At 39.0% G+C, this 27,211-nt stretch overlaps 1 protein-coding gene across 1 annotated transcript in view; it reads left to right on the top strand.

The window, feature by feature from the left end:
* Positions 1 to 25,587, top strand: part of SHB (SH2 domain containing adaptor protein B) — a 159,504-nt gene extending 133,917 nt beyond the window's left edge. Inside the window, exon 6 of the mRNA XM_063294816.1 lies at positions 24,340 to 25,587. Coding sequence (XP_063150886.1) covers positions 24,340 to 24,523 — 184 coding nt within the window. The 3' untranslated portion in view covers positions 24,524 to 25,587. The remainder of the gene's footprint in view (positions 1 to 24,339) is intronic.
* The last annotated feature ends 1,624 nt before the right edge of the window (positions 25,588 to 27,211 follow it).

Genomic DNA, 27,211 nt, shown 5'->3' with positions numbered 1-27,211 from the left:
CCTTGGGCAAGGGGCATCTAACCCAAACAATATAATTCACACTCCAATCTTGCTCCCCCTCCCTGCTGGCGACTCACAGTCTGCTGATATGGGTTTCTGGGTTTCTTCAAAATGGAAACGAGTTCAATCAGATGGTGTGTTGACATTTGGTCGAGGAGTCTGACACCAGGTCTCCCTCATCCTGTACTTATGCCTTAACATTTCCTACCCAGACACAAAACTTTCCATCCTATTCTTTCCAGCCCACTGCTTGAGCTTGTCTAGACCTTTTTGAATCTTCTCTGTTTCATGTAAAGTATGAGCTACACCTCCCAGTTCTGTATCATCTGCAAACTTTTAAGTGTTCCCTCAATTCCCTATCTAATCACTGATAAAAATATTGAACAACATGGGGCCTAGGATCCATTCAATACTTCCCTCCTAGCTAAAGTGGATTAATGTTCACTTTTTGGTGCAATGATTCAGCCAACTGTGAGTCCATCTAACAGTAGTATTATCTAGCCCATATTTTACCATTTTATTAAGGAGACTATAATTAGGTGCTCTGTCAAAAACTTTGCTGAGATCCTATACTATATCTTGTATCTACAGCATTACCTTGATAACCAAACTAGTAACTCTATCAAAGAAGGAGATGCAGTTAATCTGGCATGACTTTTTTGCAACAAACCCATGCTGATCTTCTCCCTGATGTCCAAGATTTTTATATTCAGGGAATAATCTCTACATTTCTGATTTCTAATTACATTCAGGCATGTAAGTCCTCACTTGGCTATTTGATCTTTTAATTTGATTTATCTCAGATAAGCATGAGTGTGCAAGTGATTCTAACTTCTAGACAGCTTTATTCACTCCACTTGTGTGAAGGGTATAGTGAACAGCTAAAAGATACCTAATGGATGAATTACTGGGATGTTATTTGAACTGTGTGTTTTTAGTTGATACTCTTGACCTTCTTATTCTACCAGTTCTCGTTTGTTAAGAATACAACCAGAAATGCATTGTTGGTTTTGAATGTGTATAATTCAGCTTTTCACCTAGAACACAAAATGAGCTGATGCACTTGCTTAGACTTGATTCCAGTTCCAGATGGAAGAAGGAAGATTAAGAAAGGGCTTTATAGAGGAGAATGGTAAAACAAAAAACAAAATCAATCCCAGTAATACGCTGCCAGGGTCAACATGCACAAAACCAATGAAACACACACACACACACTCCAACCTCTAATTTCTCCTTTCTCCAAAATTTTGCAATTTGGCCTGCAGTAACGATGCTCAGTTGTTTTCTTTTTCACAGCACAGAGACTAAACTGGTAGGATTTTGTGGCTCTGACTTAACACTGATTAGACCCCCATGATTCTTCCACAGCCAGGCTTGTTTAAGTCAACTGCCAGCAAAGCATCAGAATGACAATATCCAGTAGACCAATGATGCTTACTCACAGGCGGAGCCTATTAAGTAGGAATTTTTGAAGAACTATTCCAGCAACTTCTATTTAAAACCATACTCAGGAAATGACTGATCTAGTGCTACTATTCTGCCCAGCCTTCTGGAAATGCCCTTCCAGTCTGTTTTTGCAGTTGCCAGCACAGTTCTTGTAATCAGTAAATCGAGCCTGATGAATTAGGAGTGAATTTCCTGATCACATTCCACAGATGGAAGAGGATGTGTGAGTGAACATTTTCCAAAACGATAGCCAAGATAGAGCATATTAATTTTCCCGTCTTCTGCACTCAAATGGCTTTCTTGAAAAATGCACAGATTATAAACCTTCAGTGCAGCCATTTTTTGACAGGCAAGCATATCCTGCCATTTGCAGGAAGCTAAGTAATTAGTGTTACAAGTGGTACTACAGGGGATTATGTATAGATAGTCTGTCATTCATACCTGCTTATTGCAATATTTACAACACACTGGAAGGGCATAAACTGTCCTCCTTAATCAGACCAAATCTGTTACAGCAACCTGCCCTTCACAGTCACTATGCAGACAGATATTTAGAAATACACTGCCTCTGAGCATGAAGATTACATTTAATTGGCATCTGCAACATCCATGGGTCAAATTTATATCTGCAATATTTTTTTTCCCAAATAATTACCTGCAAATGGAGGTGGGTGTGGGGGTTGCTGTCTTATACTCATTGATACAAATAGAAGAAGCTGATGTAAAGTAAAGAGGAAGAGGTGCAGCTCCTTCAGGCATCATTGCTACAAAGCTCAAATGGCTTGGAAAATTAGCTCTTGCATGGGAGAGACTGCTTGCCTGATGAATTTAACCCTTCTGTATATCTATACTGGGCTTTTGTCTTCTTTCTTCCATATCCAGCTGTTTCTCCCCTTTGCCTCCCCTCTATGCACTTTTGTTCAAATCAAATTTTATTTTAATGGCCAAAAGGCCCGAAAATGCACTTTTTTTTTCTAGTTTATCTTTCCTTTCCCCTGCGTAGCTACCCATGCCTCATCACCATCATGGTTTTTATCCTTTTTTCTCTTTCTCTTGGGAAAAGGTAGAGGACCATGGATGTATATTTGTATATTTTTGTGTGAAAGAATATACATCTAGGGGTCAATCAATTTTTTGTTTTCATTTGTATTTCTTCTAATATATTAAGTTTGTGGTTGTTGTTCTGGCCCTGCCACCTTCTGGGAGGAGAGAGAGAGGCTTCTGGCAGGTATATATATATTGTGCACACATATATAGTGCACACATATATAGTACCTATATGGATACATACAAAGGTGTATCTGTAGTGAGTAAGGAAGATGATCTTGATGGAGATATGCAAGATCCATTGCCAGGAGAACAGGGGTGGGGCGAAACATATATTAAGTCCACAAACAGATCATATTTGGAAATGGCTCAGACAGACACCTCCCTAATTCACTGGGGAGTGGGAGAAGGTACAGCACAGTAAGACTTGCAAGATTCTGTTACTATAACCAGTGTCAATAAAAATACAGGTAGTCCTTGGTTAACTATGGTAATTGGGACTGGGAACTCCATCACTAAGCGACCCAGTTGTAAAGTGTGATATCATGTGACCCCACCAATTTACAATGGCAGTTCAGGTAGTTTCAGTTGCGGCTGTTAGGCGAGACGTCACATGATCACCATTTGTGGCCTCCCGCCGGCTTCCCCATTGACTTTGCTTGTCAGAAGCTGGCAGTGAAGGTCACAAATGGTGATCAGGTGACCACGGGACACTGCGACCATCGTAATTGTGAGCCAGTTGCCAAGCGCCCAAATCACGACCATGGGGATGCTGCAACAGCTGCAACTTCAAGGACTGGCTATAAGTCTCCTCATTCAGAGTTGATTTCATGGTCTGGTCTACCAAGTGGGGCTGACAGTATCACACACATGCTTTGGCTGGGGGAATGTGGTGAAACTCCAGAATTGATTTCAGCAACTGTAGTTCAGCGAGATAGGGAAGCACAGGATTTTATATATTTTTTTCTCTGTGTGCTTCTCTTCCTTTTGAGAGTAGGCATTCTCTTAAATTCACGGTCATCTTCCTTTCAGATAATTAGCCTACTTTAAAAACCATGTGATTGCACTGCTATTGACCCAGCATATGATATCAAGTTCCATGTTTACTTTAATACAGCCAAAGGCCAGCCAAGTAGCATGCGTAACAATACTAAGCAATAATATAAAAAAAGTAAATAACTTACTAAAGAATTTACCAGCGTAATCGAAGCTGTACACACACACACACACACACACACACACACACATTTCCAGTTTAAAAAAATACCGTAAGACAGAAAAGATAAAAATTACATTGTGAGCAGCTGTCAAATGGCCAATTCACAAAGGTGAACTAGATATTATCTTGTGCCTGACTCTGCATGCCATCACACAGAATTTTTCCACATTCTATTTAATGAAGTCATTTTTTTATCTGACAGCAGTAGGGGAACATAAAATTGCTCTAATCAACTTGGAAAATGCAAAAAGAAAGGTGTAAAATATTTAGTGCAGTAGAGGAAAACACAAGCAGCATTTTTATCATTCCAAATCCACATGAGGTAGTATGTTCCTTAGAGGGGATATTTCAAAATCTGCCCTGTAGGACTGCTGATGGAAGCACGTCAAATTTAATTTTTGCAAATGCTCTCCATTTGGGAAATAGAAGAAAGGAACAATAGCTGGCAGGCTCTCTTCAGAGGCATGTAAACCACTCTTTAGTTTCCTCCATTTGTGAGTTTAATTCTTTTGAAAAGCTGTAACCTCAATTTGCTACCTTAGTGCTACTAAGGCTTGCTCAAAATTCAGGGATAACCAGGGAGCAAAACTTTAAAGGCACACCCTGCTTCCATCTGGATTGAAAGTTATCAAGAAATACATATGAGATCAAACCCATGGGGAAGAAATTATTCTTCAAGTAGCAGTTGGCAGTTAGTAGCCTAGATCTTGTTTCTGCTCCCTTAAGTCTGACCTCCAGCATTTGGGATACATCTAGCTGGAAAACTGCTGTTAGTTTGCACCGATTTCAGTAGTCTATAATTAGGTAAGAGCCAAGTTGTGCATCATCAGACAGCTGTGGCAGGGATTTTTCCTGAAATATTTTGATGGCGGCAGGTACCAGCACCTCCTTTTGTGTGAAAGAATTTTAGAATAGCCGCTGAGCTGTCAGTGCTACATATTCCATTTGGGCTTTCATGTCCCCAGAAAAGTGGAACATTACTCCAAGATGCTTAAAACATTTTACCTGTTCTATCTTGCGTCCGCCAAAAGACCAATTATGCAACTTAGGCTTTTGGCAAAGACTATTATGTTTGTCTTTGGATAATTTAATTGCAGATACTCTTCTCTACATTGCTGCACAAAGAGTTCTCAAAGCCCTCCAAAGACCAAATGTGTTAATTATGGACCCAGAGGATGCAGGAAATTTTCCTTTTAGAAATTCTGTTATTCAGCCTTTCCTGCAACGCTCACTTCAGTTGAATAGCAGTTGCCTATTATTGGAATTTAATCAGAAGGTCCATGCATAATTTTTAAAATAGTTCTTGCTACAGCATTCACGCTGGACTAAGAGTAGCCGGGAGGCTGGGACATCACCATTTTCCAAACCGTGCTGTAGCCTTAAAGGGACACTAAGACCAGCCACCCCATTTCTAAATCACCCAATTTATATTTCTTTTAAGTACGAGTACCCTAAGAGAGGCTTTCTACAACAAGGAGAAGTGGGCTGTCTTAGTGCTTATTGTTATTTCTGGGATTGATTTTTTTAAAATTCTTTTTAAGTTTTGGACTTTCTTTTCCCTCCAAATATTAAGGAAGATCGAGAGTAAGCAGTTGGCTCCCTGTTGTTATTTTTGTACTAAATTTTGAAGATATTAGCATTTTCCTACACGTTGAATTGGCTGTTTTGAACTTTGCAGTTTTCTGCTTCTATTTTCCCTGGTGAACTGTCTGCATATCTCACTTTCACACATTCCAGGATTCTTTCGTATCTTTGACTTTTGCTGGTTAAGCTCCTAGGGGGCACCATAATCTACTGCATGAGACATGGAGGATTTTAAACAGATTTTCTCTGACTTCCACCAAGACTTTAAACAGATTTTTTGGATTGCTTTTAGGGTTTGGCTGATTTCATCTATCTTTAACAGTTTGGATTAAGATTATTATTTTTTAAAGCTTTATTAATTTTATTAATTTTCAAGATATAATTAAAACACAAAATACAGAATATAGGACAGATAGAATACAAGTCTAAAAAAGAAATAAGAAAAACTAAAACAGTGCAGGAATAGACAGAAAAACATATAAGACAGGTGGCTTCTGACCTTCTCCAACACAGATATAAAAGTTAATCACTTACTATTAATTAAACATTTAGTAACATTGTGTCTCTAAAATCAAACCATTTAATCATCAAAACCCAAAATCAAAACTTCATTTTTTTGCATTACAAGCAAATAGTCCAAAAGCGGCTTCCAAATAGAAACAAATCCAGTTACAGTATTTCCTCTTATCAATGCTGTCAGTTTAGCCATTTACACCAATTCCATTAACTTAATCATCCAGTCCTCCATTGAGGGAATTTGTGCATCCTTCCATCTTTGAGCGTATAAGAGTCTTGCTGCTGTTATCATATATAAGAACAGAGTTCCATGTTGCTTCTCAAGCTGTTGGTCCATCAAACCCAAGAAAAACAGCTCTGGTTTCAATTGTAAGTCCACTTTGAGAATCTTTTGAATAATAATACATATTTGATTCCAGAATGTCTTCATTTTTCCACAAGTCCACCATAAATGATAGGAAGTTCCTTTACCCTGTAAACATTTCCAACAAACATTTGATACCCCAGTATACATTTTAGACAGCTTGTCAGAAGTTAAATACCAACGGTATATCGTTTTATAAAAATTCTCTTTCAAATTATAATTCAGTGTAAATTTCATACCTTTGTTCCATATATTCTCCCATTGTTCAAACACTTTAGATTAAGATTATTAAGGTATAATAAAATAATAATAATAAATGCCTATTGGGATGGTTTGGGGTTTAATATGATTAAGATTATTAAAATTGTTGTATTATTAAGTACAATGGCAGACAATTTATATGTTTTTTAGTTTGATTTTTATTAAGGTAAACAGAAATGTATAGAATGGTAGTAGGAAGGAAATAAATGTTATTTGGGGGGGGAGTTGATTAGGAGGTTATATATTTTTTTTCTTTTAATATAAGGGGAGGGAGTAACTGTATTTAGTGATTTTTACAATGCGCCAGTGGAATGAATTATAGAAATAATGTGATTTTGGTTTAATATAGAGTAAGGAATTGATTATGGAAATTTTTGTATATCCATGCTGTTAACAGTCGGAAGTCACCTCTTTTTGTAACTTTGAAAAAATTTTGTCTTGTGTTTCCACACTTTTTTAGTTTTTTTCTTTTTTTCTTCATAGTTTTTTGTTTTTCTGTAGCTTTTACTACCTTTGCTTGACACTTAATAAAATTCTTATTAAAAAAAGAAAAACACTGTCATATACCATATGGATAGATAGATAAAATATGGATAGATTTTACAGTTTTAATTGCACCCTTAAATACCTCCTTGTGTAAAAGCAAGGTAGTGGTATTTGTTAAAAAAAAAAACCACATACATTGCTACATTGGCACAAGTCCATTTCAGGGAGGGCTGAAGTGCAAGATGGCTAGCAGGAATACCAACTTGTGACCCAGCAGCGTTCTGTGGTGGACCACAAGAGAACTAATCAACTTTGTGGCTGTGACCAGTTGGCTGAAAGTGCAAAATTAGGGGTGTTATCACACATTTACCAAGCTACTACCACATAACTGGTGGTTGCATTTGGTTAGATGAGATCAACAATAGTGCAGGCCTCCTCTACAGTCAGAAAACACAAATCTTCCTTTAGCTTCTGAGGATAACCCAGCACCACAGCTTGTTGTTATCTCTCCCCCCCCAATTGTATTAGTGCACTAGCCTGCCAGCTTTTGCAGTCCATTAGAACAAATTCCCAAAGCGGCAATTTATTGAATTTCTTCTCAGTGTTGTCTAGTCAAGTGTCACAGTTTGCAGTTATTCATTCCAGAGCTAATAGATTTCTTTTTCATCAAGATTACTTCACTTAGGAATAAGAGTAATAAATGCAGCACCATGGAAACAGCTTAATGAAAATGATGTTAAATGCCTGCAATTGCTCTTTGGGTGTTTTAATTAATATGCTGTGAAAATGGCAGGGTTATTTATGGGATGGGCATAAATAATCCAACCCGTAAATAAAGGAAACTGATGTTAGCTTGTTATATATCCATTTCAGTGTTATCCTCATAAAGGTAATTTGAATACTGGGGGACAATTAAGCTGCTCTATCATTCTACAATTCCCAAAGCAAGATTTTAAGGAGTAGAAAATGATGCCCTGAGCATCAAGATCCCTTTCACTCACTTATCAGTCTGAACAAACTATTTGTGTCTATTGTTTCTTAACTTCTAGTTTTAGCTATGTCCCAGTTGTGAGTTAGAATTGTGGGAACACTTCATCCAAGACAGATTTTCCTTTTCAAGCTCATGAAGAATTGCCCATTCTCAGAGAAAGATACTCCTTGTGTCTTTCCCAGAGTTACTGATCCTTTCTGATAGGAAGGAAGCTATCCCAAAACAGGGTTTCAAGTAGAGGAGCAACACAGATCCTCCTCTGTGGATGGATATTTTGGGCTTGCATTTAGGAAGTTTACTTTTTGGAGTGTATCTATCTGCACTTAATACATTTCTACTATAGTATTATAACAATTATAATATAAAATTTACTATCTGGTATGCAGCATGTAATATTTTAGATACAAACTTACAAGACCTGGTTGCAGATCTCAGTCATAAATTCTTCTGGACTTGGCAAGTTGTTAGAAATGGGTGGAATATGGATTGTTCATCTGTGTTCTCCTTACCTTTTGGTATTTTGATACATAGGCATTCAAAATTCTATAAGTAATATGGCAAATTGTCACATGGTAAAGTAGTCATCTGTATTCATGACTCATTTTTGCATTGTCAGCAAGAAATTCCTCTTAAAACCTTTTTTCGGCAAACCAAAATTTAAAATGTTAGCAGTTAATGGTGTGAATTTATCAACTGAAAGGGGAGAATGTGGTAGTCTGCGTGGAAACTACTGAAAAATCAGGTCCTCATTAAAATACATGCACCTATCAAGCTATTAAACACAGAATAGCTCCTGTTCATACATTGTTGTTGGCTTGTCTTTTACGGACTAATTAAAAGAAATGTTATTATGAAGACTGTAAAATTCAAGTGCTGATTGCCACCTTCCAAGCCTTGCATAGCATGGGACCAGGTTATTTGCAAGACCACCTCTGCCCATCCCACCAGGTTCGTTTTCTTAAATGTTGTCATCTGGTGGCACCTTGGTGGTATACCTTTTCCATAGCTGCCCCAGCCCTTTGGAACAGCCTTCTGGGAGGCAGTCAAGACCTGGATCTTCCCCCATCATTGGGCTAGGATGGAAGTGAGCCCAGCAAATGTGGAGTTAATGAGATGTTGTGGCACCCTGGGGGGAAGCATGATGTGTTTTTCATAAGGGTTTTGTGAGAATTGTTTATTTTCTGTTGTTGCCTGTTGTGAGCCACCTAGGATTATTGTATCTAAGATAGGTGGCCATATAAGTTTTATACAAAAAATAAATACAAATGTTAGACTTTTTCCAGCAGCCAGGCTATAGACATATAGTAATTAAATAGGCATATTATTGCAGTCTAAATGATAAAACATAAGGTGTTTTGTTGTCTATTGGTACATAAATCAATTGTATTTGGAAAGCACAAACATGTAAGTTTAATTTAGGAAGAGAAAGAAACCACTCTATGGAAATCAATTGTCAAGAAATTGATAGAATACCAGCCCTGAGAGATTTTGCTATCTGAAGCCCAAATTACAAAAAGATGAAAACCGACCTTTGCAAATTGCATTCTCCAAGCTGCCTAAAGTCAACCTGAAGTGTTTGCATACAAATTCCTGGAAATGTGATCGACCATTTTCTGATTTTAGTTGATTAAACTATGGAGAGATTTGTATTCTGAATGCAGCTGTCGGATCATTCTGGCCTCTGTCCCCAGCAAAGGAAAACAGAGAAGGGTATAAGAACTAACAAAATAAGCCTAAGTTTACAAAAGGAAAGGGCTTAACAAAACCCAAAGAGCAGAAGCAGGGCATTAAATCTGAAACACTGAGAGTCCTGTGACCGTAGTTCATAATCCAAGGTCTCAGGGCCATGTGTGACCCCCATAATCATGGGATGTGCACCAAGAGATCTCCAGAGTTGTTACCAAATTGTAACTGTGAATGCAATAGGGAGATGTATAAAATGTATGACTGGAGAACTGTTGTATTAACCATTTAATTTTAATTAAATATACATGATTTTTTTTTCCTGGCACCCCCAAAATGTATATATCCCCATCCTTGGAAGCTGAATGAGCTTTTGAAATATAATGGTAGATAGCAAGTCATTACTTTAACTTGTTTCAAACAGTCTTCAGAATAAGTCATATTCCTTTCAGAACTTAAGCATTTCCTGATGAGGATATTGCAATGCAGTGTTTCTCAACCGTGGCCATTTTAAGACATGTGGACTTCAACTCCCAGCATTCTGGCCAAGGTTGAGAAACATTGCTGTCATGTAAGATTTCAACCAATTAATTACTGTACTTCATAAAAATTCAAAATTAAGGATGTTGTCTTCCTTGCTGAAAAATGTCATTGCTCTAGAGCCTCATAGATCCAGGGTCCATGAGGGCCACTCTGCAAATCCATGTGCCTTCAGTTCACTGGTTAAAAGGCTTTCCAGAGCTTTGAGAAATCTCCATACAGTAGTCTCCACAAGAGACTTGTTCTGTTGGATGACCCCGGCCACATTTCAGCACTTTCTGAAACAGTAGCAGCTAGATCATTTTGGAGCAGCTGAAAATAAAGCTTACCCTCATCCCCAAACAGTAAAACCGAAACAGATTTCAGTCTATAAATCACTGTAGCCAATTAACTGTACAAACAGCATCTAGCTGAACAGAAAGAAATGTTCTGCCTGTTGATTTTAATGCTTGTCAGAGAAGCAAAGAACAATTTTGTGTCCAGTGCCGTCCCTTCCGTCAGTGTGCAGGACTATTTTTTAGCTAAAATTATGAGCCTTCTGGCACCAAAAAGAGAAATAGTGAACAATAAGATATAAGCCCAGATCCCACTGTGTCAGTGCAACTTGGTTGTGTGGGTAGAGAACTCTGTGCTGCATCATTACAAAGTATTGTCACGGGTGAAGGATAAAGTTGTTATTTACAAAGCAAAACAAGCTGTGTACGAAATGATTAGGTGTAGCCCGTTATTTCAGCAGATGAATAGTCTCACTAAATGGTTGTAATCCAGTCACAATTCACAATTAATTGGCAAAGTAAGGTGTACATAAACACCTAAAAAAGGACAATGACTTTTTCCAATAAGCTATCAATTCCAAACTTCTATAGACTCCATTAGACAGTGTCGCTTTTTATTTCAGCTATTAAGACAACTAGATTGTTTTCCGTTGTCCTCTGCCCATTTCCGAGACAGCCTCAGAGTCTGTCTTCCACCTTGCCTGAAAAAGAATCCCTTGGATTTCCTCCAAAATTACCTGAAATAGTCATTGTTGTGATTATTTTAACTGTGTTCAATTCGATCTTTAACTTTTGGGTAGATGTAAAGCAGCCTTTCCTAATCTGGGCTTCTCAAACTGTATTAAACTACAGCCCTTATAATTCTCAGCAAGTATTTGGATAGAATGTTTGGGAACTGAGATGGCTATAGTCCATCTGGAGGTAGGCAAGGTTGAGAAGTTAGATTAGGACTGGGAAGACCCAGATCCAACCATGGAATCTTACTTGGTGAGCTTGGCTAGTCATTCACTCTCAGCCCAGCCTGTCTCAAGGGGTTATTATTGCAGCAAAAAATTGAAGGAGAGAGCAGTATATGTGTAGCCTCAAGTTCTTGGAGGACAAGCAGGAAAGAGATGAACAAGATTATAGAGTACAGGTAGTCCTCAACGTACGACCACAATTGGGACCAGAATTTCCATCGTAAGTCATTGTGGTCATAAGTTGAGTCACCGCATGACCAGACCCAATTTTATGACCATTTTTACAGTGGTTGTTAAGCAAATCATGGTTCATTAAGCTAATCACTGTAGTCGTTAAGCAAATCCAGCTTCCCAAATGAGTGTTTTTTTGCCAGAAAATGGCAAAAAAGTCACAAAATGCAATCATGTGACCCTGGGATGCTGCAGCCAGTCGTAAATGTGAGCAGGTTGCCAAACACCTGAAATGTGGTCATGTGACCACGGAGGGGTGCAATGTTTTGCGATGCTGGGAAGTGCTTTACCGGCCATAATGCACCCATTCCGAGGTCATTGTAAGTTCGGACCATCGTTAAACGAACAATCGTAAGTCGAGGACTACCTGTAACTGGGGCAATGATGCTTTTTTTATTAGAAAAGCAAGAGTGAAAGTTCTGGCCAAATCTCTGGATAAATGTAAGGTATTCCAACAACTGAACTGGCAATAGTATACCAAATTGATTGGATGAGATTTCTCCCCACTGTGTCTAGAAAGTAGCCAGACAGCCATGTTTGAGCCTTGCCCCTCTCCACCCCCCATGTATTATAAAATCTGCATTATGCAGTTTATGTGTTTATGTGTGTGTAAATCATGTTTTATTAAAATTGTATCTGAAGTGTATCTTGTATTCACCATGTCTGGGGTATAAGAATCACTTAGAATCACCCTAATCCACATACCCTTGTGGAACAGGGGCAACTACTTCTCAAAACCAGTGGATGAGAGTTGGGATCAAACAAGTGTGCTTAGAATTTTTCTCAGGCTTTGCAGTGGCTTTGATTATGTTCAGTGAGTTTCTCTTTCTACTGAGGACAGCAAGATCTCCAGAACCTGGTTGAGATCCAGTAGTAGTATGGTAGAGTAAGGCTCCTTTTACCTCCTAATGGATTCCCAGTTTTGAGACATCTGAACTGAGTATGATGTTGACCTACTACTTTAATAAATTCTGGCCAGATTACTAAGAAGATAAGAATCTTCCTCTCATGGAGGCTTGGAAAGTGATGAAACCCAAAGAATGAGAGAATGAAGAAAAACTGAGAAATATTTCAGTTCTTTCTAAATAGGGAGCTGCTTAGTTCCTGATTAGACCCTGTCCATGTTGCTCAGGATCATCTGATCTGGCTGGAAACAACTACCCAGGTTCAAAATTTCTCACATCGTTGGCCAGTTATTTGATGAGGCCATTAAGCAAAAATGTTGATCTGATTTCTCAAAACAAATCCATGGATTGCTGTTTTGTAAAAAATCTACCAGTCAAGGATTAATGTTACAGCAGTCATTCTGTTGAGTTTTGTGTAACCATTTTTTCTCTCTTTTTCCCCCATAGAGAAACCTGTTTAAAAATTCTTCTGTCTTAACATGAAATTGATATGGATTTACAGTGAATATCTGTGGCATGAACTTAAACCCTTGCTGACTCTCATCTCCATTTATTTATTTTTTTGCAAAGACACATTGATTTTTCCCTTTCAACACAGTATTTTTCATGAACATTCCCATCAGAGGGATAAGAGAGGAACTTTATAGCTTAAATCCTAACTAAACATCTATGAATGAAAGAAGCCCTTTTGTTCATAGATTAGGTAGAGCATCCTGCTGTGAGGAGGATTTTTTTTTTTAGCCAGTTCTCTCTTTTCCTGCAATATCCCCACTCCCATTCCAGATGGTCTCCCTGTGTACTCAGGCAAATACTGGGGGGGCACAATAAATAGCTGGAAAGTGGGGGTAGGAGACAGCGTCAACCAGCAAAATGCTGATCAGGGCCACCCCCCTAGCAAACTAGAATCAGACCTACATTGGCTGCAGATCTTTAAGCCCCAATAAAGTTTTGGGATTTTCACAGCCAGTATAAGCTTGGATCCAGAGGCAGTCTCATTGTTTGAACTCCAAATGCTTGAAATGGGATCCAGGGGAGGCCATAAGCACTTCACACACCTCTCCAAGCATTTCAGCTGAAGGGCTGTTGTTTAAACCATACCCCAAGTCCACTTTGCATTTACAAGGAAGAGACAGAGGTTCCTGCTGTTAGCAAGTTGTGGTTGTTTTTTTAACCAAGTGCCCTGTTATTGGAGGGGATCCCTGGATTTCTCCCTGTTTTAAAAAAAGCAGCTGATTCTTTGTTTTTCTTTCCCTCTTTTTGGGGTGAACCTACAGAGAAGCATAGCTAGGAGGGAGGGTCTAGTGTTTGCTGTGTCAAGGGAATAGCTGTCCAAGACTTAATCAGATACTTCTCCATGTTTGTCTTGGTGGGTGTGGGGGGAGGAATTGTCCTCCCTAATTTGCTGGGCACTTCAGGTGGGTCGTTGTAATATTTTTATTCATTCATTCATTCATTCATTCATTCATTCATTCATTCATTCATTCATTCATTTTTGCCTTCAAGTCAATGGTGACTGCCTGGACTAGTCCCTGCAGTTTTCTTGGTAAGATTTCAGAATTGTTTTGCCATTGCATTTGCATTCTTCCTAGGGCTGAGAGAGAGTGGCTGGCCCAGGGTCACCCAGCTGGCTTCGAGCCTAAGGTGGGAGTAGAACTCCCAGTCTCCCAGGTTCTAGCCTGGTGCCTTAACGACTACACCAAACTGGCTCTCCATCATAAGTTACCAAGCTTTTAACTTTGGATTCTGTACACCTAGATCCCCCTGCCCAAATTTCATACCCTCTTTTAAAAAGACAGCTCTCCCAGTATAGGGCATTCACTGAGGGTTATTTCCGACCACATGTTATATTCTGAATATAAGACTATTTTCATAAGACACAAGTCTGAGATTGCCTCTGACAGAGTTCTTGGTTTGCTTGGTTTTTGCCATTGACATATTTAACACACCATTCATATAAGCCCCTTTCTGCCTACCCCCACGGGACTAGGATGGGTAACTATAGGCGTTCCTTGTTTGCTTCCCTACCCTACATGCTTTTCCAGAAAATGATGGATTGAATATATGAAATTCTTTTGTATTGCAACAGACCTTTTACTTTCTTACTGTTTCCTTTTATAGCTCAGGGTATTAGAGAGGAATTTAGTAATAGATCTAAAGTAATCAAGAATCAGGTGAAAGGGGAACATGTTGATTCAGTTTCCAATAAAATCTTGTTTGAAGTAAATAATAAGGATAATTACAGCAGTATAGCAGAAGGCATGGCATTCGGATGTGTCCACACCTATGCGGGTGAGTAATGGCTATTGCTGTTTGGATTTCCAACAGTTCCTACAAAATCTGGCAAAGGCATTGAAGTTCTGGCTTAGCTGTGTGTTCCGAGTTGCATTTCTGCATTCCTCTTGTCCTTCCGCCCTCTTTGGGGAGTGGAGGAACAAACTCACGTTTACATTTCCCCTTTTACTTCTTGTGAATGTAAAAAAAAAAAAGCTGTCAGTGCCATTTAGTTAATTGGAGGCTATTCTGTTGTGGAATTCAGCTGCATTCTCATGCTGAGCACAACATTTTACTGAATAGGATGAGAGCTGTAAATTCCAGGAAATAAATGAACGGATAGAAACGTCAATCAGTTTGCAAGATGAAGGGAGTATGAGAGGAGTCAGGAGAGCCTCCTGAGTTCCATCATTCTTTTCTCAGATTAGAAATCTATCATTTCACAATGTTCCAAATAACAAAGCAATAGATGCTGTGGGGGAATAACAGCACTGAGACCAAACAGGTCACCAAAGTCATTACTCATCATTATAGCAAAGAGGAGCTTTTTGGTCATGCATCTTAATGATGAGAGGGTTTCAAGATCATTGTCAGTAGGGATCCCTGTAGCAACCTAAATTTCAACTGATTATTGTCCTAAATAATGGACAATATGGTCCTCCCACAGCAGTCATATTAATACGTAGAGCACATTTCAGGGACGATCACGTACTATACAGTAATGTTGTCTCAGTATTAAAGTAGATTAATATCATTGTCCTTGTTACTGCAAGTGGGAAGATAAAGTTAAGGGACTGGTGGCCTGGATGAGGAGCCACTCATTAGGAGTTCATGGCAGAGATGAAATGTGTATTATGGACCCCACCCCACCCCCTTAGGATGGATTTCCTATGAGGCTGGTCCCAGAAACAGCCCACAGTTGAATTGTCTCCCACTCCCTCTAGCGTTTGGTCAGGTTTCTCCATACCGTATTGTTGTTTTATCTCACCGGCAGCATCCTGTGATTTGAAGCAGAAGCAGGGAAATAACATGTGTGGCTGACAATGAGGAAGGAGATCTCTTAGTAGGACTCAGTTGTCCCATTCTGTCCCTTTGCTAACCCTCCTACACAGCATTAGGCTCTGAAGCACAACTTCTAGTGACTCTTTTGTCTTTAACTTCACAAAAGCAACATAAATGAAATCTAGGGAATTACCTAGTCACTCTTGTGCTTTTTAAATAAACACAAGCATGCAGGGTTTTCACTCTCACTTTTCACTTTCACTTTTGCTTTTTCTTCTACATTAAACTAGTAGAGTTGGCTGTGGTTGTGAACTGTGCCTAGACATGTGCCTTCCTTCAGATTATATCATAGGTTTTCTCATTTTTTGTAGCTTCTGAAGTTGCAGTGCAGCACCCACACAGATACTTCAGTTAAGCGTCTTATTGCAAAACATCTGCCATATCCTATATGGATTCCAGCTGACAAATTATGATAGGACATACTTAGATGTCTTCATTTTTTTACGTGCCTCCTCAGCCTCTTTTTCCACCCTCTTCTTTTCCATGTTCATGCATAACAAATATAGCAGAAGTTGTGAGGGGTGCACAAGTGTGCCTCCATCTGCACACCCTTTTCCTCTACACAAAAATTCCAGAATTCCAGAAATACAAAATGCTCAAATACAAAATACGTGTACCTTTTGCTGAGCGTTCCTTATGTATCAGTAATGCTGTGTTTTCTAACCAGGGAAAATCCCTTTGATCATACTGGCATCCCTGTGTTTTCTAATAAAGAAGCAATCATTTGCAATGACATTTTTTAAAATGTACAGCCACAGGATTAATGGTAAGGTCTTTCTAGAGATCAGTTTTTGGAATATTACCTGCTAGAAAGTTAGCAACTGCTTTGCCTGCTTTTTTCACCTCTTCAGAAACAGTGTTATTTTGACTTTTTTTAAAAAAGAACCTTCACTTGCACATAACCCATTCCTGTTAATCTGCAGGAAAATGATACTTCTGCTTTGAAAGCTATTTTTGCCACTGCATTGTAAAAGCTTTTTTTTTTTTTTTTAAGTTTGCATTCAGTTGTGTGAAACACCTGTGCACATGCCCAAACCAACTTGAGAATTCAGGGAAAGAAAGGGACCAGAAGCGATTAATGTCTCTGTTGAAACTGAAGCTGCCACCCACCATAATCAACACTGAAGGGAAGCAGAGTACTCTACAACAGGGGTCCCCAATCCCCAGGCCACGGACCGGTACCGGTCCGTGGCCTATTAGGAAGTGGGCCGCCCAGCAGGAGGTGAGTGGTGGGCGAGCGAGCGAATTTACAGCCTGAGTTTTTATAGCCACTCCCCATCACTTGCATTACCGCCTGAGCTCCGCCTCCTGTCAGAGAAAGCAAGCCCATTGGCTGCTATCTCCAAACGGAGCGAAGAAAAAAGAATAAAAGGTCAGGAAAAAGAAGAAGCTCTTGAATCATCCCGAGACCATTCCCCACCCCACCCCCGGTCCATGGAAAAATTGTCATCCACAAAACCGGTCCCTGGTGCCAAAAAGTTTGGGAACCGCTGCTCTACAACATTCCACATTTTGAGAAATACACTCAACATCTTCCTGTTTTTCTCCCGAAATGGGTTTGTTCCATTGAGGGAGAAAGAAATACTGTAGCTAAAATAATCTAAAGCATGGGCTGATGACCAAAGATTGATGACATCATTTGGATTCTCCATGAATTCACTGCAAGTAGCCTTGATTGACAGTCCTAAGGACCCTGCTGCCTTGCTACAGAGACTCACTAAGCTGAAAATCTGTGATTTCAGAAGTGTGCAGATGTGTATGTGATACATCTGAGCAGTGGCCACTTTGTAATTATGGCTTATTATACAACCAGTGTGATCGTGATTGAGAGTGAAAATTCTCTTTTCCCTTTTGAGATGAAGGGAGCCTCACAATGCATGGCATTCCAAATAATAGAGTCATAATCATTGAGCCCATGCTCTGCCTCCATTGCATAAATGTTACGTGTGAGTATTTTAAAGTCATTTTATCATGAAAAAGAAGGCAATTTAACATAACTATTACCCTGTGCTCTTCATGAAAAATGCATTAAGCAATTATAACTGAAAGTAAGAGGTCTTCGGAAGCAACCTACTGCTGTGGGCGATGTGTCCCAGCAGCTGCAAAAAAGTGTGAAGCCTTATTAAATGCCACAATTGTTAGGAAGATGATGGCTCATGTAATGGTGGGGTGGGGGCAAAGAAAGTGTGTCTGCCATGTGGAGTGTTTCATAATCCTTTTGATGAAAAATGTTCAATTTGTTTTGTTGAGAAAGAACTATTTTTTCATAGGCAGGAACAGCATTATTAGTAGTGTGGCTGAATTGTATTAAGTAGACTCCTTGAATTATGGCTATGAATGACACACACTGTCCTCATGAACAATGGCCAAGCTTTGATCCAGTTAACTGTAGCCTATAATGCTTTGATAAAGTGCTAGGTTGTTGTTGTTGTCCAGATGCCCATGTCTGGAAATTTTAAATGGGAAAACTAAGAGTCCCTTTGCTGACAGCACATTATGCAGTTCTCAACTAATTTTTCCAGTGCTTTGACCGGTTGCTAAAAGTCTGATTGTACTGTATGAAATGCCTTTTACAAATCAGCAGCCATGGACAAAGCTAACTCATCACAATGAAAGCTGATTTTCACCACAAAGCGATGTTTCTGAGTAGAATTGCTTATTTGATAGCTCATGCTGCTGCCAGTTGAGATAATTGACTCCCAGATGTGGATCATTTTTGGACATTTTCACTCCCTTTGGTGTTGGCCTCTACGTGGTCTCTTGACATGGAACTCTGCCCAGCCACAGCTCCCTGTTGAGCAGGGCTGCAAACGCATTTTAATTCATTCATGCATTGCTTTTTAAGAAGTACATTTTAACAATCCAACAATCACAAAAAGAATGTAGAATCCTGGATTGTAGGACAACAGACGTAGGAGTATAGTTTCACTGTGTTCCACTTTTAAAGGCTCTCTTTAAATTAATTTGATAATTTGTAGATTATCAAATCAGAGGTACTATATAGAATCCTTCTGTCTAATGACCATAATATGTAGCTTGTAATGCTACAATTAAGGGATTTTAGAGTGTGTTGAACAGCTCTTAAAGCCATGTCTTTCTTGCACGGCTTTTCCTTACTTGTACTATGTGAGCTCTTGTGAGAAATAACCAAAGATAAGTAATGGTCTGAAGGTGGCGGGCCTAGAGGCAAGTGCAACATACAAATATTACAGAGAAAGGCTCAGGACTTTTTCATTAGGTACATAGGATTCCCATCCAATTGCACCAATCTCTTGGCCATGTTGTTAGAAAAAACATAAGCTTTCCTGTTATTGAATAGTTCTGGGTAGATGGGACACTCCTAGATCTGGAGCCAGTGGATCACAACAAATAATTGCTATTATTATTGCAATTGATTGACTGTTGACAGGGTTACATGGACTGAAAAATTACCATTTTATTTAGCCAGGTTTCAGCAGATACTGTTGTGCTGAATTGCTACAGCTAACAACTCCAACTGGCTCCTGTCGGTAACCTGCCTCTAAGCCTTTCAGTGCCGGCCAATGGCTTCCTTGTCCTTCCCAAATGTCCTTCCCAAATGCAGCTGTCAATGTCACTTTTGTGGTTCCTTTATTTATAGAGAGAAAGCTTTAAGCCTAGCTTTCGTGGCCATGGTCAGCACAACATCACTTGGTTGTTCAATTACTTGGAAATTATTTATCAAGACTCCTTACTACAGGAGTGCAACATTTGTCAGTGCTAGAAAATTGAACTTGATCATTTGAAAAGCCTAACATTTGAAGTGGTTTTGTGAATCTACCCAGCAGTTTGTAATATAATTGTACTATAAATGTAAATGAATGAATGCATTCTGAAATTTCACACAAGAACACAAATCCTACACAATGGCTCTGCTCACGCAACATGCTAAGCCATGCTTTGCTTAACTTTGATATACTGAATAAACCACAATTGGCTGGTTTTACACACCGAGCAATCAACCATGACCTACACATTGCAATGGCTAGGTTCACGCAGAATGTTAAACTGGAACCAAAGAAATGCCATAATGGCTCTCCAAGGTGTGTGAATGAGGCATGTCAAAGAGAATTATGTGTGTATGTGGGTAACTTTATATAGAGTATATGTAATTTCCCTGTTTATAGGGTAAAATATCCCAAAAAATTCTGTTACGTCAGTCTTTGGAATCACTTCACAAATTCACTGGTTTCCTATCATATTATAGCTTTGGAAGGGATCTTCTGAGTTACACAATATGCAATGTTGTCTTGACTTTATTGTAGCTATAGTCCAGGGGTTCCAGAAGGCCTTCAACTGGGGAAGAGGAAGCCTGGCATAGTGTATGATGGTGGAATTTATGAGGGTTGATTAATCCTTACCAGTTATTAGCCAGCCTGTTCTTAAGCTACCAAAACAAGAGGAGATTTCATAAGATTATTTAGTCATTCTCTTTCTGCCTCCAAGACCTTTTGTAACACTGCCCTTATCTAATCACATAGGCTGTTTCCTTTCTAGCAAAGATGCCAGCTTTGGTTTTCCTTTTGCCAACATGCTCCCACAGACATCTCTGTGTGACTTATTGCAACCAATAAGTTCCCTCCCCTAGTTACTCATTAAACTGCTTTTTCTGGTTAGCCTTTCCTGGTTTTATTTGCTAACATTTCTCCAGGCCTGCTTTTGATGGAGATTCAATTTGGCAAGAAAGTCCACAAATGTTACTGAAAAAGGGGAACCAATAATCTTCCAGGTTCCCAAAGATTTCCTTCCTGTTAACTTGGAAATGATTTAATCATCAAAGTAGCTATTTTTCATGCAGACATGTTTTAAGTAGGAATCTCCTGGGAAGCCTTCTTGAAGAATTTATCCAGCTGTTCTTTTTACCTTGTAGCATATCTCCTGTAGCATGTGTAGATCTAGATGCAGTAAAGTTCAAGTGATTGAGAAGAATGTGGCTGAGAAATTAGCTTACCTGCCTTTTAACAGTGCAATATATTGTGGGCATTAAAATTAATGAGTGTGTTTTAACCATGTCACTTTGTAAGTTTGGCATGGCTGATTGCAGAGAAAGGAATGTTTGAACCTTGGGAGTCTACAGGCAAGGAAGCTGGGCAAAGTTATACAGGATGGAAGATGGTCATCTCTGGAAATGAAAGATTAAGACTGAGAGCTATCTCTCCTCAGTAGGCTTCCCAGTTCATAGGCACGCACTGTGTCTGCAGTTAGAAAGGCAGACCTGCTGTCTGAGATCACTGATAAAAATCCATAACAATCTTGCAAGGACACATATTGGAGCGGAATATGGGTCATGAACAGCAAACATTGCAAAGGAGGGCAAAAAAGCAAGTTTTAACTGTTAATGCAGAGGGCTATATCAAGGTTTTTGCAATTCATGCAGTCAGCTGGTTGCTTGTGGAAAGCATTCCATTCAAGTTCCCTATTTGCTTTCATGTCATATTAAATCCTGTTATTAACCAAGTCAAGGGGTACTGCAAATAGGGGAAAAACTGTTTTTGTTTCTTACAAGTGTAAAAATGCAAATGAAATTATTGTTGCTTGCAAATGTTGAGGCATCTTTAGCCAAAATGTATGTTTCAGTGACTCCCAAAGTGAGTAGAAGCTAACACAGCCTCTACATTGTTCAAAGGTAAACAATAATTTGATTGTATACTTACTATTTACATGCAGTTATTTACAGATTCAAAATAAGAAAACTGAATACAGCAGGTGAGGAAACGTGGACACCCTTTCAATCAGTACTTTATAGCACTTTCTTTGGCAGAAGGAACAGCTTTTAAATATTTACTATAGGCAGCTAAGTAGCTTTTTATTCTTGCTTTGGTATGTTTTCCTACTCTTCCTTGCAGAACTCTTCTAGTTCAAGTCTGGGAACCATGAAAGCCATTTCAAAACCTTTCTCTTTCTTTCTTGCAAATGCTTCATCATTGATTTGGGAGGCTGTTTTGGATCGTTGTCTTGCTAAAATTTCCAAACTCTTTTTAGTTTGAATTTCTTCCTGACTGTGGGACATTAGCTTCTTGGATACTTAGTAGAACCCATCCTTCCTTCCACCTGCACAATATTTCCTGTGCTGCTGGATGCCATATAACCCCTTGCTTAATGGCTGGCAAGGTGTCCTTTTCTTCAAATTCCTCAGACATTTTTCTTCAAATGTTTCTCATGTGGTGGCTGAAGAGATCAATCTTGGTTTCATCAAGATACTGTGTTTAACTTTACACCATGTAGAGTTGTGTCAGCTTCTGTTCACTTCAGGAGTCATTGAATCACGATTTGGCCAGGGGTGCCTAAACTTTTGTATACAACTGTAGAAGGTCAAAGCTTTGTGCATTTAGCAGTATTCCTAAACATGATTATGCTGCAAGATAATAGGACAGCCACTGAAAACCCATATCCATATCATATTCCTATCTCTAACAAGTAAAAATTGTCCTGAGATGAGACATCACGGGATGCATTTTCATAATCTTGCACAGTTACAAATACGAGGAAATAAAATTTGGTAATGTAATACGTTTCAAGGAGGTAGGCTTGGAAAACTGGACCCAGGAATGTGATTTTCTTGTTTTCTAAGTGTCTTCTACTACTTCGTTCTGCCACTAGAAATCCTGTATAAAATTGGTACTGAAGTAGCCAATCCTTCAGTGGCTCCTTCAGGCCTTTCAGTATATAAACCATAATGGCTAGTCATAAAAAAGCTAGGTCAAAAACAAGCCATCATGGCCTACTATGTAAACTAAATCCCAAGCCAATTTTGCATATGATCCAGAGAAGAGTAAATAGTTATTCTAACTGCAAACAAACAAATTCAACTAGTGTTTTCTGTTCTTGTGTTAAATCTAAAAAGACCTCTCATCAGACTGGCCTCTGTTCCAGTCTTGAATTAATTTGCACCTGTTTTTACAATCCCATTAATTTGGTGTCAGGATCTTAGAGCATTTACTAGAGGAGGGTAAAAACCGTAATAAACTGAAGGGATACAACAATGTATCTGCTCATAATAAGTATTTAGAGATGTCACCCTTAGCTTAAAGGAAATCGTTTAGAGAGCAATTATGTTTCAAAAGAGAATCATTCTTGTAAAGAATTTAAATTTAAATCAAGGTTTTTTAAGCTTGCCGGTGCTATAATTACAATGCCTGCAGTGATTTCTGCTCTATAGAGAAGGGTCATTTCATCACAAAATTGCCTTGGAAAATCTGAATAACGTGAGCCTGAAATTTGCTTCAGCTTTTTCGTAGGATGGAGATATCCCCATGTCCTATGAAGAAGCTGAATTTTCTTAGGCAATTTAAGGGGGGATAAAGGCACTATTCTCAACTTAAAATTTTCTTTCGTTGTGCCCTTGAGTTGCAAACTGAAACACCTTCCCTGCAGTCTCTCAGCCCCCTTTCATTGTCTGCACAGCCAGTGTTCTCACTAGGTTTTTGTTGTTGGTTTTTTTACATTTTGGCTCATTATATCTTAAGTGGTAGGCTTTATATATTTCTCTGGAGACAACATCCAACCAGGGTTGGTGTCCCTTCAAATTTAGCTAAGCATTTGTTGTCTGAGATATTTGTTTAGACTTTGCAAAAGGGATTGACAGCTGAATGCAGAAGCAGTTGCATATTTGTCATAAAATCCAAAGCCAGCCATAGACTGATTTATATTTTTATCATGTTAACCTAACTTGGGTATATTCATAGGTTCATTCTAATTGGGGATAGAAAATATTTATTTATAGCATCATTCTCAATAATGTAGCACACAAGCATGCCTTTTAATGATTGACCAGTATCAGCACCTCATTCTTTCTTTTGTCCTTGGACTATGTCCTACTCCATATAGGGGTATGCAGTGTTTCAGAATTCAGAAGCAGAAAAGGGGAAATATAGTGTCTGTCTGCAAAATCTTAAACCAAATGCATCTTTTTCTGGGGCTCCTTGGCAGCTCCAAAGTCCTAGGAAAAGGCACAGTTGCTTTTCAGGAATTGCAGACAGTTTCTGCATTTCATCATAAAATTACCTTGGAAAATTTGAATAGTAAATAATAGTAAATAAATAAGTATTAAAAGCACTTTTAAATCCAAAGCCTTGAATATTCCATAATCCCTTATGCAGCTGCAGACAGGTTACACTCATTTCAATTACTAACCACCTTGGAGTTTTAAAGCTATCTATTTAACTAAATGTTGTGTTTTGTTTTGTTTTTCTTTTGTTATATATGGTGTAAAAGGCAGATGGGAAAACCCATTATTTTTTTAAATAAACTCTGCATGTTCTGCATTCATATTTTATAATATATTCATCATCAGGCTCCCTAAAAGATTTTCATCAAAACTGAGTCAGACTTTGCAAATAGATGGTAGCTTGTGGAGATTTCTCTGTTTACCATGTCTCCCTCTCCCTCCCTCCCTCCCTCCCTCCCTCCCTCTTTCTTTCTTTCTTTCTTTCTTTCTTTCTTTCTTTCTTTCTTTCTTTCTTTCTTTTCTTTCTCCAACAGGAGCAACCAAGGGTTTATGCACATGAAGTTGGCAAAAACCAAAGATAAGTATATTCTGGGTCAGAACAGTCCTCCCTTTGACAGTGTGCCAGAGGTTATTCACTACTACACTGCAAAAAAACTTCCTATCAAAGGAGCTGAACATTTGTCACTCCTGTACCCTGTTGCTGTCCGGACCTTATAATTGTTCTGCCCACGCTCCTTCCTGTGGATTGGAGATGAAGGATGCAGCAGCGGAAGGATTCCTGCATCGGCCTCTGCAGCAGTTCTTGGAAACAGATAAGCCCTTTGGCCTTTCCAGAAACAGACTGTTGTACAGTAGTTGGATGAGTGGAATTGTTGCACTACTTTGCATGTCCTGTGTGGAAACGTTGGCTTCTATTTATATGAGAGAAAATGGATTCAGACATAAAAGAAATGCATCCTTTTCCAGGAATCCCACCCTACACTCCCAGGAATGGAAATCTTGCCAAACCCAAAGAAAGCCCTTCAAAACTTTCTGCCTGTGACCAACAACTTGCTCCCCTCCTAGCTATGTTTGGTGGGGGACAATACATTCAGACCAAATCTGCAAATGGACACACACTCTTCTGGGAGTGGAGCGGGGGCGAAGAGAAAACTGGCTTTGCTACACACTTCAGACTTGGGAACTATGTATTACACACTCAACCCCAAATTTGTATTGTTGTTTTCATGCACAAATCAGCCCAACATGAAGACCCTTCCCCCCCTCTCTTTTTTTTGTCATAATGAGGATGTCATTTTAAAGATCTCAATGATTAATTTTGCAATGGCAGAAAGTGTTTGGTTATTTATGAATAGGGTATGTACTTAAATAGTGGTTTAATATATATACATATATATATATATTTTTATTCCCCTCTCCTTTGTGGGGGGGGGGGTACAACAATAAAGCTCTAAGGGTTTTTTGTGCCGATTCCTAAATTAAAGGCAGTGACTCAGTTCTGTTTTTTGTTGTGTACGTACGATGTAAGTGGTGATGGTTCAGTGATTTCCCATGGAAGGCCAGGATGGTGAGGGTTGATGTTTACATGACCATATTTCAGACCTAATGACCCTTCCACAGGACAGGCTTCCTCAAGTTGATAAAAGCATCTGTGTGAAGAGTGGCCCCACCTCAGGGATATGGGGAAAACCCATGAGTAACTTTTTTGTTGTTGTTTCTCTAGATTCATAATGAGTCAAGTAGCAAAATGTAAATCAGGCCCACTTCCTCCCTCCCTCCCCCCCTCCCTCCCTCCCCCCAAAAATATTTTGTCATGCACAGAAATAAGGATAGTTACTTGCACTCCACACATCCCGTCACTTTCTTCCTAACTATTGGAATAATTGCATCAAAAGCTCTCTTACCCTTCACACTGTCACTACACTTGGCTTCTACCTCATTTATAAAGTATAGGCCCATCTCTCATCTTCTGCCAGGTCTGGCATGTATTCATTTTGCCTCATAAAACCAATTTAATTGGCAGCCTCTTAAAGTGTTTCTCCTCCTTCCATTCTAAAGGCAGATACAACCCACAGAACCAGGGCATGAGTTTTTCTCTTTGCAGCATCCAATGAACTGGATTTAAGGTAGGGAGAAGCACATCACACTGGTGTCAGGTCTGTCTCAGCCAGCCCCAATCTACAAAATTAGTTAAAATACGGAGCCTTGTCTTCCGCATCACTCTTGTTTATAGCACTACACATTGGTGATCTGAGTCAAGATTCAAACTTGGAGTTTTCACTGTCTCTTTGTTGCAATAAGACCGTAAAATTAACGTTTTAACTAGACTGCCTTTGAAAAATACCACACCCTTTCATTCATATGCTGGTTTAGAAGTATAATGGAATAATTGTTACTTCAGTGGCTGTGTAAAATACTGCTTTGTTGTACTATACAATGTGAAAAAAGTCCTCAGATGATCTGGTTTATAAATAGTATCTTTGTTGCCTGATTCATTTTAGTCCCATATAAGACCATTTTTCAGTATGGTATTAATGACAGGATTCTGATTTACCTGTTTGAGGACAATGAAATAAATCTCTGTAAAATGTGTGTTGAATTGGCTGCCATTAATGTAACAGAACGTTCAGAATAATTTTGCATGTCGTGTCCCTGTTGCTGTTTGTTTTTTAACAGATACTGTGGGATTTTCACCCTAAATGAAGTAAAAAAAAATTTTTTTTAAATGAAACAGAACAAAACCAAAAAGTTGAGTTCCTTCTTTATATTCTTCACAGCTTTCCCCCCATCGAATGCATCCTTGCTCCAGATAACTTCCAGAATCCCCAAGGTTATTTAAATAATGGGCTACAATTTAATATCTCTGTTAGTCATATATGAAAACATGTAAACCGTTACAGCACAAGTGGTTCACTTAAGGTGCATTCAGTCACTGTTGGAAGTATTTTTACATCTATGTTGTCAATCTCTTGTAGAGCACAGGCTAAATTTGCAAAGCCTCTGGATTCTTTGAAGCATTTGGTGTCCATATACCACTGTCTGCCAGAGTACTTTTATTGTTTTGAGGGCAGATTGTTCCTGGGCCTCTAAAATATCAGCAGGAATAAGACAAGTTTTTACCCAGCCAGTAAGGTGAGAACACTGTGATGTCCCTTTTCCGGCCACAACAAAATAAATCAGTTTATTGAAGGCATTTGTGTGCCACAAGATGTAATACCAGTCTCCAACATGACTTCAGATAAACATTCTTCCTACTGGAAGGACTCAGAAAGCTTCAACTACTATTCAGGAATGCCATTAGTTCTTGAGAGAGATGTGGGATCCAGTGTACACTAACTAAGGACTTCATACCAGAAGTAAAAGAACTTCTGATTTTCAGACATTGAGTTACAGGGAATTTACTTC

The sequence above is a fragment of the Candoia aspera genome, chromosome 2, assembly GCF_035149785.1.
Source record: "Candoia aspera isolate rCanAsp1 chromosome 2, rCanAsp1.hap2, whole genome shotgun sequence".
NCBI classification, from domain to species: domain Eukaryota; kingdom Metazoa; phylum Chordata; class Lepidosauria; order Squamata; family Boidae; genus Candoia; species Candoia aspera.
This window is presented reverse-complemented; position numbering and strand designations above follow the sequence as displayed.